General features: G+C 38.6%; 1 protein-coding gene across 1 annotated transcript in view; it reads left to right on the top strand.

Annotated features, from left to right (window-relative positions):
• Positions 1-14,225, top strand: part of GCLC (glutamate-cysteine ligase catalytic subunit) — a 35,052-nt gene that overhangs the window by 14,486 nt on the left and 6,341 nt on the right. Inside the window, exons 3-12 of the mRNA XM_069805968.1 lie at positions 814-996; positions 3,437-3,550; positions 4,328-4,386; positions 4,476-4,612; positions 7,962-8,036; positions 8,925-9,041; positions 9,916-10,054; positions 10,584-10,696; positions 11,372-11,464; positions 12,193-12,297. Coding sequence (XP_069662069.1) covers positions 814-996; positions 3,437-3,550; positions 4,328-4,386; positions 4,476-4,612; positions 7,962-8,036; positions 8,925-9,041; positions 9,916-10,054; positions 10,584-10,696; positions 11,372-11,464; positions 12,193-12,297 — 1,135 coding nt within the window. The remainder of the gene's footprint in view (positions 1-813; positions 997-3,436; positions 3,551-4,327; positions 4,387-4,475; positions 4,613-7,961; positions 8,037-8,924; positions 9,042-9,915; positions 10,055-10,583; positions 10,697-11,371; positions 11,465-12,192; positions 12,298-14,225) is intronic.

Below are 14,225 nucleotides of genomic sequence, written 5' to 3'. Positions count from 1 at the left end.
TTTTGAGCACACTTGCAGTCAGTCCATGCACCTTTGGTGTTAGGACTTGAAAGAAAGGAGGATGTAAGGGTGAGCCCACAGAAGTTGCGGTTTGGGTATTTGTTTTGTCTTGCTCTGGTTTTGTGTCTGTGTGTACACACTAATGGGGTACTACACCTCCCCTGCCCCATAAAGCATTTGTGTATCCCTGACTACAAGAGCAAGCGAGGGCTGTATGGGGAAGCCTGTTGTCTGTAGGAGCAGTCTCCTGGTTTTGGCAGAATTAGGCAGGTAGGTGTAAGGACAGCGGGGCAGTTCTTCCCCATCCTCTCCCATGGAGTTTTCAGGAATAACTGGATCATATCCCTACTTCAACTAGCCAGAGGGTGACTAGGTGCGCTCAAACTTCATTTGGTTTCTTAACCTAATAAATTTGTGAAACAGGACCAGGTATTCACAGACAGTAGAAAGAAGAAATTGAGCGTAACATTTGCCTCGCCTTCCTTACTGTGGAAGCAGTTGAATGCTCTGTATTTTCCAGTTTCAGTCAAAACCCCAAGAAACAAAGGTTGAGGCAGATACTAAAGGTGATTGCAATTTGACATAGGCAAATCCTGCTTATTGCACGATACAGCGACACTTCCTACTGCCAAACTTTCTTTTCACTGCTTCCTGGCAATGAGGCACATTGGAAGGTACGTTGTGTTACTCTACCAAACAATCAACTTTAGGAGATTTTTCTTGAAAGTTGCATTCATTTCTGAAATTCTTGTAAATAATCCATCTTTTTCGAAGTTGTAGGAATATTTAAATGAGGCTATTGGTTTTTTATAGCCACCCAACACTCTGGCGACCAGAATATGGAAGCTACATGATAGAAGGGACGCCTGGGCAGCCGTATGGGGGAACCATGTCTGAATTCAACACCGTGCAAGACAACATGAGAAAAAGACGGCAAGAGGCAGCTTCTGTCCTCAAAGAAAATGAGGCTGTTTGTACTGTGACGTCATTTCCAAGGTGAGGTGGTTGCTGAAGTGTAATGCTGTGTTTGCTGTTGTCCTTATAAACTTTTTATTATGTATAGCTAAACTGTACAATGAAACAGAGCAAAGTACGATTCAGTTAAAGTACTTTGGCTTAATGTTTCAGTCATGTTTCCTAAAATTTTTATTGCAGTGACACAAACAAATAAGCATATTTTATATTTTTAGGTTGCTTCTAATTTGTGATGATTTGTAGAGTACCTGAATATTTGTAACAAAGTACTGTATGTAGAGTAGTTTGCCGTCTTGAATTGATATGGCAAATCATATATAAAACGTTTCTCTTTACCTTTTTTGCAACCTTTGATCTTTATAAATAGCCATTTTATAAAATATGGATAACCTGATCTATTTTTTTAACTCTACTTTTTCACTAAAGCACATGCAAACTTCTTTTGGTTGCTTGGAACACACAGTAGAACAGGAATGTGATTATCCTTACAAAACTTCTATAATACTGTACTTATGATTCTAGCAAGAAGTGCACCTCTCCTGGGTTCACAACACCCTTACAAAGTGTAGATTTCCTCCTTTTCATTGTTGTAAAGAAACTCTTGAAGAAATGAAATCCAGGATATTACCATTACCTTGGAGAAACTACTTTTGTATGTTTCTTTCAAACATAATTCTAGGCAGGGATTCATTGCATTCATTCTAACTAGCCTGGTCAGTCAAATGAATGAAGACAGTTACGCTTAAAATAGTAAAAAAATTGCTCTGCAGTGTAAGAGAAACAGCTGGTCTTACTGGCTGGTTTCTTTTATAGCACAGAATGCAATGGCCCTAAATTTTTGCTGAGAGCATGAACGGCACAAAATGTGACTTAGCAGTGAAGTTCAGGTACCAAAACACCTGTGTTGTGCCCCATGAATGCTATTTTACAAACACTCTGTTGACAAAATAATGCTTCCTCTTTATGGGAGCTATACTAGATATCTTTAGTAAGAGCTCTCAGTGTGTTACAGAACAGGGGGTGGGAGGTTGCCCTGCAACCTTACAAATAGATTATGTCATTTAATAAATCTTGTATACAAACATTTCAGAACCAGTTGTGCAAGGAATAATGGGAGAGGAGTTCATCACTTTGTAGACACAGAGAAACACTTTTTATATCACTGTAGGAGCAATACGTTGGACTTCAGTGAAAGCCAGTAAATAATAAAATGTAGTTTGTTTATTACTTATCATCACAAACATAGTTTCATCCTTCAGAGATTGCTCTCCCTGGGCTATTTAGTTTCTTATTTCTGCCTTTTGCTGTCTTGCCATTCAAGTCCTTGTTGGTTTGACTGGAATCTTGCTAATGTGTATTTCTGAGGTTTTGTGGGTTTGGGGTTTTTTGCTATGTTCTCTCTACAATAACATGTACATATGCCTGTGTGTGTCTGTGCATATACATGTGTGTATGATAAAAAAAAATAAAGTCTGCATCTGAAAAGACAAAAAAAATTGTTAGTGCTGACAAAAGAAGGGCAAAGTGGTAGGCTTATTCAAATTAAAATAACTCAGTTAAAAATGAGCAAACCTGAAAATGCTTAAATATTAAAAAATACTACCTTGGAAGCTAAATGTGTATCCCTAGTTCTTAAATTTGAGGCCTCAGTACTGGACCAGGAGGTTGTTTTCCTTCTTGAGGGCTGGAGTGATGCAGTTTATAATGTTGCACTTGCGTAAGTGATGAAGTTGGGTTTACATGCTGTAGGACACCTTGTATACTTAAATCAGGAAGAAGAAACCAATAGTGAAATACATGTTGAGCATAAACAGTATTTCCAGAAATGTGAGTGTTTCCTGGTATTTTGAGTAGTTTGCTTGTAGTTGTATCAGCTAACCCTTTTTTATACATCCAAATGCTAGAGCCTCTCAAGATAGCACAATCTTAGTCCTTTATACTGTGCAGCATGGAGAAATTAATCTTCTGCAACTTCACCTCCAACTTCTCAAATGCTCCTTTGTCTCAGTTGTACTGGAAACCTACTTATTCTTGTTTCAGATGACTCTTAAACTTACAATGGAGGTTCCAAAGGGGAGGGTTGTATTCTGATTTCCTTGCATATCTCAGCATTTTACACCTAATAGCTGTAACTTTTCTTTGCTTATTATGTTTCTCTGTCCAATGATAGAGTAGTGGTTTTAAAAAAAAAAAAAAAGTATGTTTTAACCACCCCAGAAGCTAGTTGTTGGCACGTGCTGACCTTTTAACAGCAACTGTTTTAAGACCTCTTCTGGCAATTCCATATGCGTAGGTAGCAGTCTTGAAAAGTGCTTCAGAAATACTCACGGTAGATGCAAGTTTTTAAAAAATCTCTTTTTACTCCTTTGTCTATTGGAATCCTAGTCTCTGATCATCTCACCATTTTAAAAATCACAGTCTGTTTTCATTACAGCTTGGATCTCGTTGTTGTGTTACATAGGTTAGGGTGTCCTGGGTTTACGCTGCCGGAATATAAGCCAACGCCAGTAGAAGGAGGAGCTTCAAAATCACTTTTTTTTCCAGATGAAGCCATCAATAAACATCCTAGATTTAGGTAAGGGTATTTGGGGAGCGTGAGTGAGAAGCTGAATATTTTTCTATGCCTAAATATTATAGGTATACCTGCAACTTCTTTACATTGTTGGAATAGAGAGCTATGTGGCTAGTTGGTGCAGATATCACAAGGACTGGGACAGATATGGTTGTGATGATGTGTATTTTCTGTCAAAGTGACTTAAAGTAAACTGTTAAGTTCAGGTAACTTTATATAGTAGTTCACACCATTATGGGGCAAAAGGTGTTGCATATGCTACTGCAAAATTGTTTCCAGTTTGAAAACCCATGGCTAACCACTTCATTAGAGTTAATTCAGCTCTCACTCAGGTATGTCACAGCAACATCTCAGTGTACTTGGTAACTTGCCCTAGTTGCTCTGAAATGGAGCATGGTGTCAAACTACTTGTATAGTCTGAGAGGGGTTTTCGTTGTAAGGAGAGATTTAGGAGAATGAAAATCATTCTATTTAAAAACTAGGCATGCCTCTTTGCTTGCCCTTCTGTTCTTCAGGTCAGTAGCCTTTTACTTCTGCCTATTCTATTAGCACAGTACTGTGAAGTCCATCAAATTAAAACTGACTTTAGTGAATTAAAATTCAGTGTTGTATCTGTTACAGTCTATCTTAAACTAGGACAAGAAGTGTCTTGAAGGAAAATGCTTAAAATAAATAGAAAGTTGACACTCTGAAAGCCTGAGAATTGCTGAGAAACTAACTGCAAAAACATTTGCATAAAGAGAAACTTTCAGATATTTCAGCAAACTTTTTTTGTTATAGTACACTGACCAGAAACATTCGGCACCGAAGAGGAGAGAAGGTTGTGATAAATGTACCAAGTGAGTAAATTCAATCTGTCTTTTTGCTTTTCAAAATAATTATTCAATCTAATGCTCTGGGTTACTGAGTACCTGTGTTTTTCACACAGTATTTAAAGATAAGAACACGCCATCACCGTTTATCGAAACGTTTCCCAATGATGATGGAGAAGCAGCAAAGGCGGCTAAGCCAGACTATATATACATGGATGCTATGGGGTTTGGAATGGGAAACTGCTGTCTTCAGGTAAAATGCATCTGTTTTCGAGATGTTACTGAACGTTGTCTTCCCAAAACGCTTCCCTTTTTAAGACCTGCCTTATGTCTAATTTCTCTAGCTTAATTCAACTGATGCATTTTCAGAGTGGCAAAAGGGGGAATAAACCAACAAATTTAATCGTATACCTGGTAATCTAGCCTTAAAATCCAGGTTTGTTTGCATTATGTTTATTTTCTGCTAGTATTCAGATGTGATTGGATGCCTTGCTGAAAGGGTTTCTTGAACTGGTCAAACCCATTTTGATGAAGCGCCTGCTGCTGGAACTGCAGCACTTTCCAAGTGTGAAAGATCATCTTCCACTGTGGTCGTCTTTCAGGCATGACCAAAGGACACTGGGAATGGAAACTGAGCTGTCTTGTAGGAATGCGTGGGGTTTTTTGGTAATTCATTTGGGTTTTTTTCCCTCTTCCCCATTCTTAGAACAGCAAAAGCAAGGAGTGACAAGAGTCATTGGAATAACTTTAAAAATAAGTAGCTTTCTCCTTCTGTATAACTTTATTTACAAACAGCATGAACTTCTGTATAAAATTTCTCATTCTTAAATGTTTTTAGCTATCTGCTAAGAAGTCTTCTCACTGCTTGTACCATGAACCTACCAAATCCACATGGGTAGCTGTCTTCTGATACTGCGTACTGGGAGATATTTTTGGTTCTGTTTTCTCCCATTAACACATGCCCACTTTTTATTGTTTTCATTGACTTGCCTGAGTTACTATTATCTTACAGTATCCTCTGTTTAAATTCAGGTGCTGTATCTCGGCAGTGCTTTAATCCTTTAAATATCTGTTTGTTTTAAAAGTTTCTCTATCGTAGTAACCTGATGCTAGGGGCTGATGCCTTAAGTAGTAGTGATGTATTTGACTGTTGATAAAACCTGCCTGTTGCCACCGCCGTCTTGGAAGCAGAGCTAGGAAGAGGTTAGTGTTAAGGCTCTAGGGGATTAAAGCAAATTCTCCAAGCTGCTGTTGTTTCATAGCACTGGCAGAAATGACCCCATTCAAAGCATTTCCCTTCCAGAAACTGCAAAAGCCCTTGTCACTAAGGGTAAACTAGGGAGGATCTGATGGAAGTAGTGAAATGTATATAATAACTGTGTGTTTTTTACAAGGTGTTAAGTTTGATGTGGTCTGTTTTGTACCATCTCTTTCTTATTTAAGGCTAATAAAAGAAATACAGCCTTACCATTCAGTCATTGTATGAACTTGTTTAAAAGTACATTAAATTCCTTTTTATGGAGTACCATTTTACTATTCCTCGTTCTTGTAATCAGTGGTCAAATTCAAACTCGGTAGTCTTGTTATCGTCAAAGGGAGAATGAAAACAAGGTGCTGGTAGGTGCTATAAGCAGCTTCTTGTGTATCAGCTAATAATTCTTGATAACTGACTAGAAGAAAACATGTATTTCCCACCTATTTTCTGTAAGGTAGTTTGCAGTATGCATACTTCCCTTTGTTGGGTTTTTTTTTTTTTCCTCACTGCACCAAGCTACAACTTAGTTTCATGTATTTCCAAAGTAAAAAATAATGTCCTGATGAGCTCAGTGGGACAGCCCGCAGCAATGGTGGGGTGGGAGGTGCTTCCCCTGCGAACAGAAAGGCAAACCATCGCATCCAAAACCATTTTGAGGCTTCACGTCCCTGTGCCTGCTGAGCTTTGTGCTCGTAGCTGCTGCTTTCCGCAGTCCTTGCAGTGCTTGCAGCCCTCCTCTGGAGAAGACTGCCATGCCCTTCTCCTCTGTAGTGGGGCGTTTGGCTAGAAACCGGGTTGTATCCTGGATTTAATGTTGATTTGGGATAAGCATAAAAGGGAAGAGGAGGCAGATATCGCTGTGTTGGGGAAAGAGTGTAGGTGTCCTGTCCGCCTGGCCAAGGCAGGCTCCCTAGTGCTGGAAGTCCAAAATTAGTGATGAGAAATCATACTTAGCTGCTTCTCTGCAAGAGAATTAAATAATCTTGTCTTTTCAAAGTGTGTTTTGGTTTGGGTTTGGTTTTTTTTTTTTGATAGCCACTTGAAGGATAGACACAGAAGAAGTATTTTCCCTACCACACATGCTTTTTTCTAACTTGGGATGTTTTAGTGAATGTTGGCTGCAGATTTAAAAAGACAAGCAAAACAAACACATCCCATATTCCTCCTACACCTCCCCTTCAATCCCACCTCCCCCATTTCCCCCCAAAAAATCCCCCACTGAGCCCACCAGTGACCTCTGGAGTTTTGGGGGTCTTTTTTGGTTGGTTGGTTTTTTTTGAGGCTTACTTGGGGTTGGATTGGGCTTCAGTCGCCAGCGGAGGAGAACCTGTATGTTTTTGTGGGACTCTCTAATTGTAATCTGTGGAAGAGGAAAATCTGTGTTTGGCTGGCATTCTTCAGGACATCAAGCAGTGAGGGTGATATAATGCTGAAGCCTGTTGTACGATGTTATGATAGTGGTACAGGGGTATGCTCCCATCTAAGTTATCCTCTCATCTATGAATATGTAAACTGAAAAAGAGAGAGAGGCTTTTAATCTATTTGCATCTTTTAACAGTTTTGAGGTGATTGATCCCCCTCCGCATTTTTAAAATGCATAAAGTGTCGGTTTGGGAGGGTAAGGTCTGCAACTAGAAAAGTGTCTCATGTTTGATGCTGTGCTGAGCAAATTTCACCAGAAGTTTCAAAGAAGTTTTATTTTCTAGTGGCCTATGTGTGGTAGGGCTTCTACATCATTAATGGCTTCTGCAAATAATATTTCTTTTCCATCTTTTGCTGTGTCCTGGCCTCTAATACAGGCAAAATTGGACATTTTTTAAATAAAAGTTACAGTAGACATGAAAATACTTATTTTTCACAGTTTCACAGGATCAAAGGCATCTTGAAATGTTCTTTAAAATGGGATTAGCTGTCACACAAAACATATTTTACATCTACAATAGTTTCTGACTGTCATTCTAAGTAGGTAGGTTCCTGGCTTATTTCCTGAAGGTGCATTACTGACCCATATGTATTGTAGATGTTAACTCTGTTTTCTTTGGTTCTGGCAAGTGTTTGTGTATTTAGCCTCACAGCCAAAGTGTTGTGGTCTGAAATCTTTTAATGAACATGGACATGGCGTGGAAAAAAGCTTGTGATATAAATGCAGCTGATAGGTGGGGCAAAAGTTTGTCCAAGAATTGGGGGGAGGGGAGAACCCACAGAAAAACCCCACCCAAACAAACAAAAAAACCCCATAAAATTCTTGGTATCTAAATCACTTTATTATATCATTGATTCTAAATCTAGGAAGACTGTGCTTGCGCTATGATTATAGAAATTGTGATAGCAGTTGTACTTCCAACAGGTAACATTCCAGGCTTGCAGCATTTCCGAAGCGAGGTATCTCTATGATCAGCTAGCCACGATCTGTCCCATTGTGGTAAGTAATGAACTTCTATCACATCAGCTCTTCGTTGTGCAAAAGCCACTACATGTAAAAAAATAAAATCTAAATTTAAAAAAACTCAAACGCTACTCACAAATTTGGTACTCTGGGAGCAGCGTTAGTCTCTTGCTAGGTTGTCACATGAGCAGTGTGATTTATTTAATATCCAAATGACAACACAAAACAGATGTTGTCTGTTTCTTCTCCTCTGCCCTCCTTCCCGCATGCATGAGGCTCTTGTTGAATAGTTCTAGAAATACATTTGGGGCAGTTTTTCATGAAAACAAGACAAGTTCACTCCTTAAAACAACTTTTAATTTTTCAACTCTGGTCTGGTGTTACAGAGGGTTTCAGCTTAAGTTGTTTAAAGCTGTCCCTTTTGTAAGCATGTGGTCACAAACAGGTGTTTATAACAGGTGTTAGAAAGTATTGGTCTGGTCTAGGTGGCGAGCAGATCCTGCTCTGAGCGAGGTATGTTCCGGCTGTGTTGCCAAGGTGCTTGGCCAAACAAAAATAAACAAAATGAAATGATTGCCAGGTGAACGTCTGGAGTTTGGAAGTGTGTGTGCAGAATACTTGCTGGTTTGTCACAGAATTGCCTCTGCCTGTATCATCTTGGTGTTCCTTAAATGCTGATCTGTAGAGGTAATGAATTTGGAGAGTGTCGGATGCCCCTTCAGTAATACTAACCCTTCATCGAGGTGTTTTCTGGAGATAGCAGTTGAGAGATTTGTGGTTGTATGGGCTTTGGCTGTATGTTAAACTGAAGTATATACTTCAGTTACTTGAGGACCAGCAAGTTTCCCTTTCCGGTGAGGCTGTGGTTTTGCTTTTGGTTCCTTGGCTTGTCCTTTGTTTTCATATCAGGCTGTTTTATTTTAGATGGCATTGAGCGCTGCATCTCCGTTCTACAGAGGCTACGTGTCTGATATTGACTGTCGTTGGGGAGTGATCTCTGCATCTGTAGATGATCGAACGCGAGAAGAGAGGGGGCTAGAGGTAAGTAATGTTGGGTAGTAGATGTCTGGGCTTTTTCAGGCAAAAAAGTTAAATCTCCTTTAGCATCAAATTCTGCTTGTGCTCATCAGAATCCCTAACGAGGGAACATGGCAGTCTTTGTGGTAAATACGGGAGAGGTGGTGTAAACATGCGCCTTGGTTGGTACAGTTTACGTTAGCAAATACATATTTTCAGTTAGGTATAGAATCCCAGCAGAACTCTGCTCACTCCTTCACAGCTTGCTGAAAAGGTCCCCCTGTGATGAAACTTTCCAGTCTGTGCTTGAGCCCGAAAAGCAAAAATTGCTTTGGATTGAATAGCAGGTGCTGCTGAGGAATCCAGTAGTATAAACTAGAACTATGTGAGAAGAGCCAATTGTCAGAACTTGAATTTAAGGAGTTTCTCTAAGCAGCGATTGGCATTCAAGGCACTTACAAAATTGTAGAAATAAAAAAAATAATTTAAAAAAATCTACTTGAAATATTTCTTGAACTACCCATTTTAAGAGCATCTCTTAACAATGTGTGCGTAGTGAAACTGTATTGGTATGTGTTGCAGTAGGTATAATAATGCTTTCCAGGTACTTGGGGTAATGGTATATTACATCAGGAAAATGTTTCCACTTTTAGAGAATTCTAGTCAATGTGCGATGTCTGTTTTTTCGCTCAGATACATACATCTGCAAACAAAATAGTCATAATTCCAGGATCGCTTTCCGTTAAGCCTATTTAAGACTCGTGCTTTGAATAATTTTAATTGAGGTTATAGGGTTTTTTAAACAGGATAATAATTCTCACATAAGTGTCATTAGTGAGCAAAACTTAGGTAACATTGTTAACAAGCTGTTAAAATATTGTATTCTTAAATTATATAGCCACTGAAGAACAACCATTATAGAATCAGTAAATCCAGATATGATTCCATAGACAGTTATCTATCTGAATGTGGTGAGAAATACAATGACATTGATTTGACAATAGACAAAGATATCTACGAGCACCTAATAAAGGAAGGTAAGTGTTTGCTTCATTACGAGCAGGTTAAGAATTATGCTTGCAGTGTGTGGGGATATTTTACGTTTTCATTCTTGTTTGTTTCAATCATCGTGCATCCCTGAGAGTGGTGACTCCTCAGGAAATATCTGTGTAGCATGGTCCTGAGAGTTTTTTAAAAAGTACTCAAGAAACTGTCCCTAATTCTAGCTTGAGAAGCTCGGTGTTTAATGCATTAATGTTTTATCTTTGTGGAGAGAGCAGAACTGCTTTAGGACACGTGGCACAGAGGTGCATCACAAAACAGGAAGAATAGCAGCCACACCAATATTCAGCTGCCATTTCCAAACAAGAGCTTGGTTGTTTTGGTTTGGGGTTTTTTTTTCCTCTTTAATCATTTCCTTCCTTCCTGAAGTCATCATTTAAACTTTAACAGGATGTGGTGGGTTGAGGTAGCATTGCAGAGTTGGATATTTTCAGTCTTGTAAAACAAATCGTTTCCTAGAGCCTGCTTTGCTCTGTGTGAATTGTTTGAATTTTCATTTTGTAGGTATTGACCACCTTTTGGCACAGCATATTGCACACTTGTTCATTCGAGACCCATTGACTTTGTTTGAGGAGAAAATACATCTAGATGATGCAAATGAATCCGACCATTTTGAGGTTGTTGTCTGATTTAGAGGAATTTAATAAATATATACATTAAACTGCTTATTCTTTATAGTACTGCTTAATTGGAGGATGACTATATTAGCTAAGAATTTTTTTCTGAATTTTTCACTTCAACTAGTTCTTTAGCATATGACTTTGCAATTATAAGTACATTTATTTCTTTTTATCATATATTTAGGAGAAGGTGGTGGCTTATACTTTAAACCCAATAAGATATGAAAGGCCCAAACTATGGCTATGTATATGTGTTATGGGGAACTGTCTATTTTTATGGCTTCCTAAAAACTGTTTTGCATGACACTTACGTATGAATGTCTCTCTTACACAGCTTTATGAAATAATAGCTATGGTATTATTAGGTATTTTTTGTTTGGGATGCACCAACCCCTCATAAAAAAATAAGTCAGCTAAATCTCAGCCCTCTACTATCTTATACGTAATCTTCAAACAAAACAGCATGAGAAAGTGTAACACATTTGCTCCTAGGATGGGTGGTTATACTGTTGTTTTCAGAAAGTCGTGCCACTTAGTTGGGAAGCACTTCTTTAACTTGATGGGCTGTTACAGGGAAAATATTAGGACTCTAGTTATCTGCTTATTTTTCTTTGTTTCTATTATAAAATGGTGCATATCTTGATTGTGACAGATTTTTCATGTGCTTTGCAGAATATTCAGTCTACAAACTGGCAGACAATGAGGTTTAAGCCACCACCTCCAAATTCAGATATTGGATGGAGAGTGGAATTCAGACCTATGGAGGTAAGGAAGGTGTCAATATGCACAAGAGCACATTTCCTTTTAGGTGGAAGAGTACCAGGCATTCTGCCATCCAGTACCAAACCCTTAATTCTTATGCTGTGTTTTCTCCCCTCTGAATCAGTAGACGCAAGTGAAGTGGACAGCAGTGTTTAATCAGACGTGGACTGTGGGAATATAACTGACAGGAGAATCCACTGCAGCACAGCAAAGCATGCTAATGGATTTGGGTGATGGGGAAAGGAATTAGGCTTGTATTAAAGCAACAGTAAACAAAGCCCCATTTAGCTTCTCGGGACTGTATTTCTCCAGTAATTTTCCTGGTACTGAACAACTCCACTGTCATTGTTTTGTTTTTTCACAAGTGCTTTTATTTTATAGCTGTCCATCTGAGCTCTCTGAATTTAATCCCTTTAAAGTAGAAATTTAAAAGCTCTTACACATTTGTAATTACACAGAGAGCCTGAAGGTGCAGGTTATTGGATAATCTTTTTAAACACAAGTGTGTTTTGGCATTGGATTAAAGGGTTGAGTTTGAAGTGTGTGCATGCATTGTGCATTTGAAGTCACTGCTGATGATTCCAGCTCATGCGTCGCCATCTCTGCCAGCAGAGTGTCTGCGAATACAAGTACCGACATGAACGTTGGAGTCAACTCTCCTAGATATTTATCTACTTCCATGAGTGAGTTCCCACTGAAGTAATTTAATCTGTAAACCTTTTCGTGTCTAGGTCCAGTTAACAGACTTTGAAAACTCTGCATATGTTGTGTTCGTGGTACTGCTAACCAGAGTGATTCTGTCATATAAACTGGATTTTCTCATTCCTTTGTCCAAGGTAGGTGTGAAAGGTCAGATCTATTAGAGCTAAATGCAAAGTATTTGCATCAAGTCTGATTTTTATCCTCTCCAAGCTAGGAACTAATATAGGTGCACTTAGGGAACAGGCATTTTTATCTTTCAGTCAGTTTTCATCTGTACCAGTACTTTGAATCAATTTCAACTCCACAGTGTTAAACAAATATTTTACTTCTGTCTCATGGAATTAAGCTTATAGACAAATACTGTGGGAATTTCTGTGGTGCCTCACAGTGTCTGACTACTGCAGAAATGTTGAGAAATACCATTGTCGCAAGACTGTTTTGAGAGTGAGAAAGGACATGTTTCCACCATTTTACATGTGGGGAAAATAACCTGTGGAGGTCAAAATAAAACCTTTAGATATTTATTTTTATGTGGCTGTTGCCTATGTCTTTTGTTCTTATGAACAAAATAGAGAATATCTGGCGGAGAGGGAAAGGAGGAATTCAGCATGCTTAGTGTTACACAGTATTTGAGTGAAAATGAATACTGCTGATTCTGGTCACAACTCTGACTTGTGTTTGGACAGACCAGCCATGCAAAATGTGCTTTTTCCTTAATCTTGTCCTCACAATTGTTGAACTGTTTTGGGTGAAACTGTCCTTGCACATCTTTCTGAGGCACCTGACGAGAAAATGTCTTTTTAAATAGATATTCCTGCAATGTTACTGGTAACTTTAAAAAAGGTCTTGAAGTGCGGAAGGCTTTTGACAGACTATATCCTAGAAAATACTGCCAGTGCTGGCTACAGTATAGCAGAAGTATCCTGAGGCATTTCTTAGTGTTTTTAATTAAAATGGAGAAGAATACTGAAGTTGTAAATTAACAGTAATCATACCATACAGTTGGGATGATTTTTAAAAGGAGAGATTCTCTTCCTGATGTCAGGGAGTTCAGACTTCATAAATAATGCAGCAATTTAGCACTTACAGTGCATAATTACATTGTTATTTGGAATGTCTCAAAAGCACAAAATTTTTAGCTAATGAATACCAGTTAAAACTGAAAAAGAGATCAGGTGCTGAAAGAACCTGAACAGAGTTGAGTGGCTGGGGGGGGCATAAAATTGCTTGAGCTTGCCAAGCAATTTGGCAAGTAATGCAACACAGAATTGCACAGCCACCGGTAAGCCTGCCTCTTTCAAGTAAAATAATACGGGTTTATGGGGCTAATCTCACGCTGATCTTTGCTGTCTGATGGAGTGCGGTTGTACTCTGTTAACTAGGGCTGGAGTTCTTTCAAACTTTCAAAACAGCCTGTTTTGTAAATAGGTTTCATAATATGAAATAATGAACAAAACCACACTTTTGAAAACAAAGCTTTGAAAGGTAAGATGTAAAGATTTTTGCATTGCCCTTAATTAAAGGTCAGACAAAGAATTCAGCAAATCGTCCCTTCTTCTGAAGACAATACAGTAAACCTAATGTCCGAAAGCTGTGCGATGTTAATTCCCTGAGAACATACCAACTAAAGAACTTGGACAAAATCTTCTGTCCAGAAAGACAGAGCAACGCTTCTGTCATTTGCAGAGCATATGAGCAGTGCTTCGTAGTTTGTAGATTTCTTGAGAAGTCTGGGATTTAGAACTTCTTTACTAGCAGTCTAAGTTTATCTATCTAACAGATGATTGGGTGTGGAATAGATACAATTCCCATACAAAGTTACTGGAATTCTGTTTCTGAAAGTTTGTTTAATACAGTGATAGCTCTGCTAAAGACTTCAGTGATTTTGTTAAGAAAAGCAGCAAACTATGGCTAGGGAAACAGCAATTTTCTTCTTCTATACTCATGTAAATTGCATCTAAATATGCAAAGAAGTCTGCCAGATGGGATGCAACCTGTTAATTACAGCTGTTCCTGTGTTTTCATCCAAATGTAAAAGATTAGCGTAGCATGTTCTAATGTA

This window comes from Haliaeetus albicilla, chromosome 18 (genome assembly GCF_947461875.1).
Source record: "Haliaeetus albicilla chromosome 18, bHalAlb1.1, whole genome shotgun sequence".
NCBI classification, from domain to species: domain Eukaryota; kingdom Metazoa; phylum Chordata; class Aves; order Accipitriformes; family Accipitridae; genus Haliaeetus; species Haliaeetus albicilla.
This window is presented reverse-complemented; position numbering and strand designations above follow the sequence as displayed.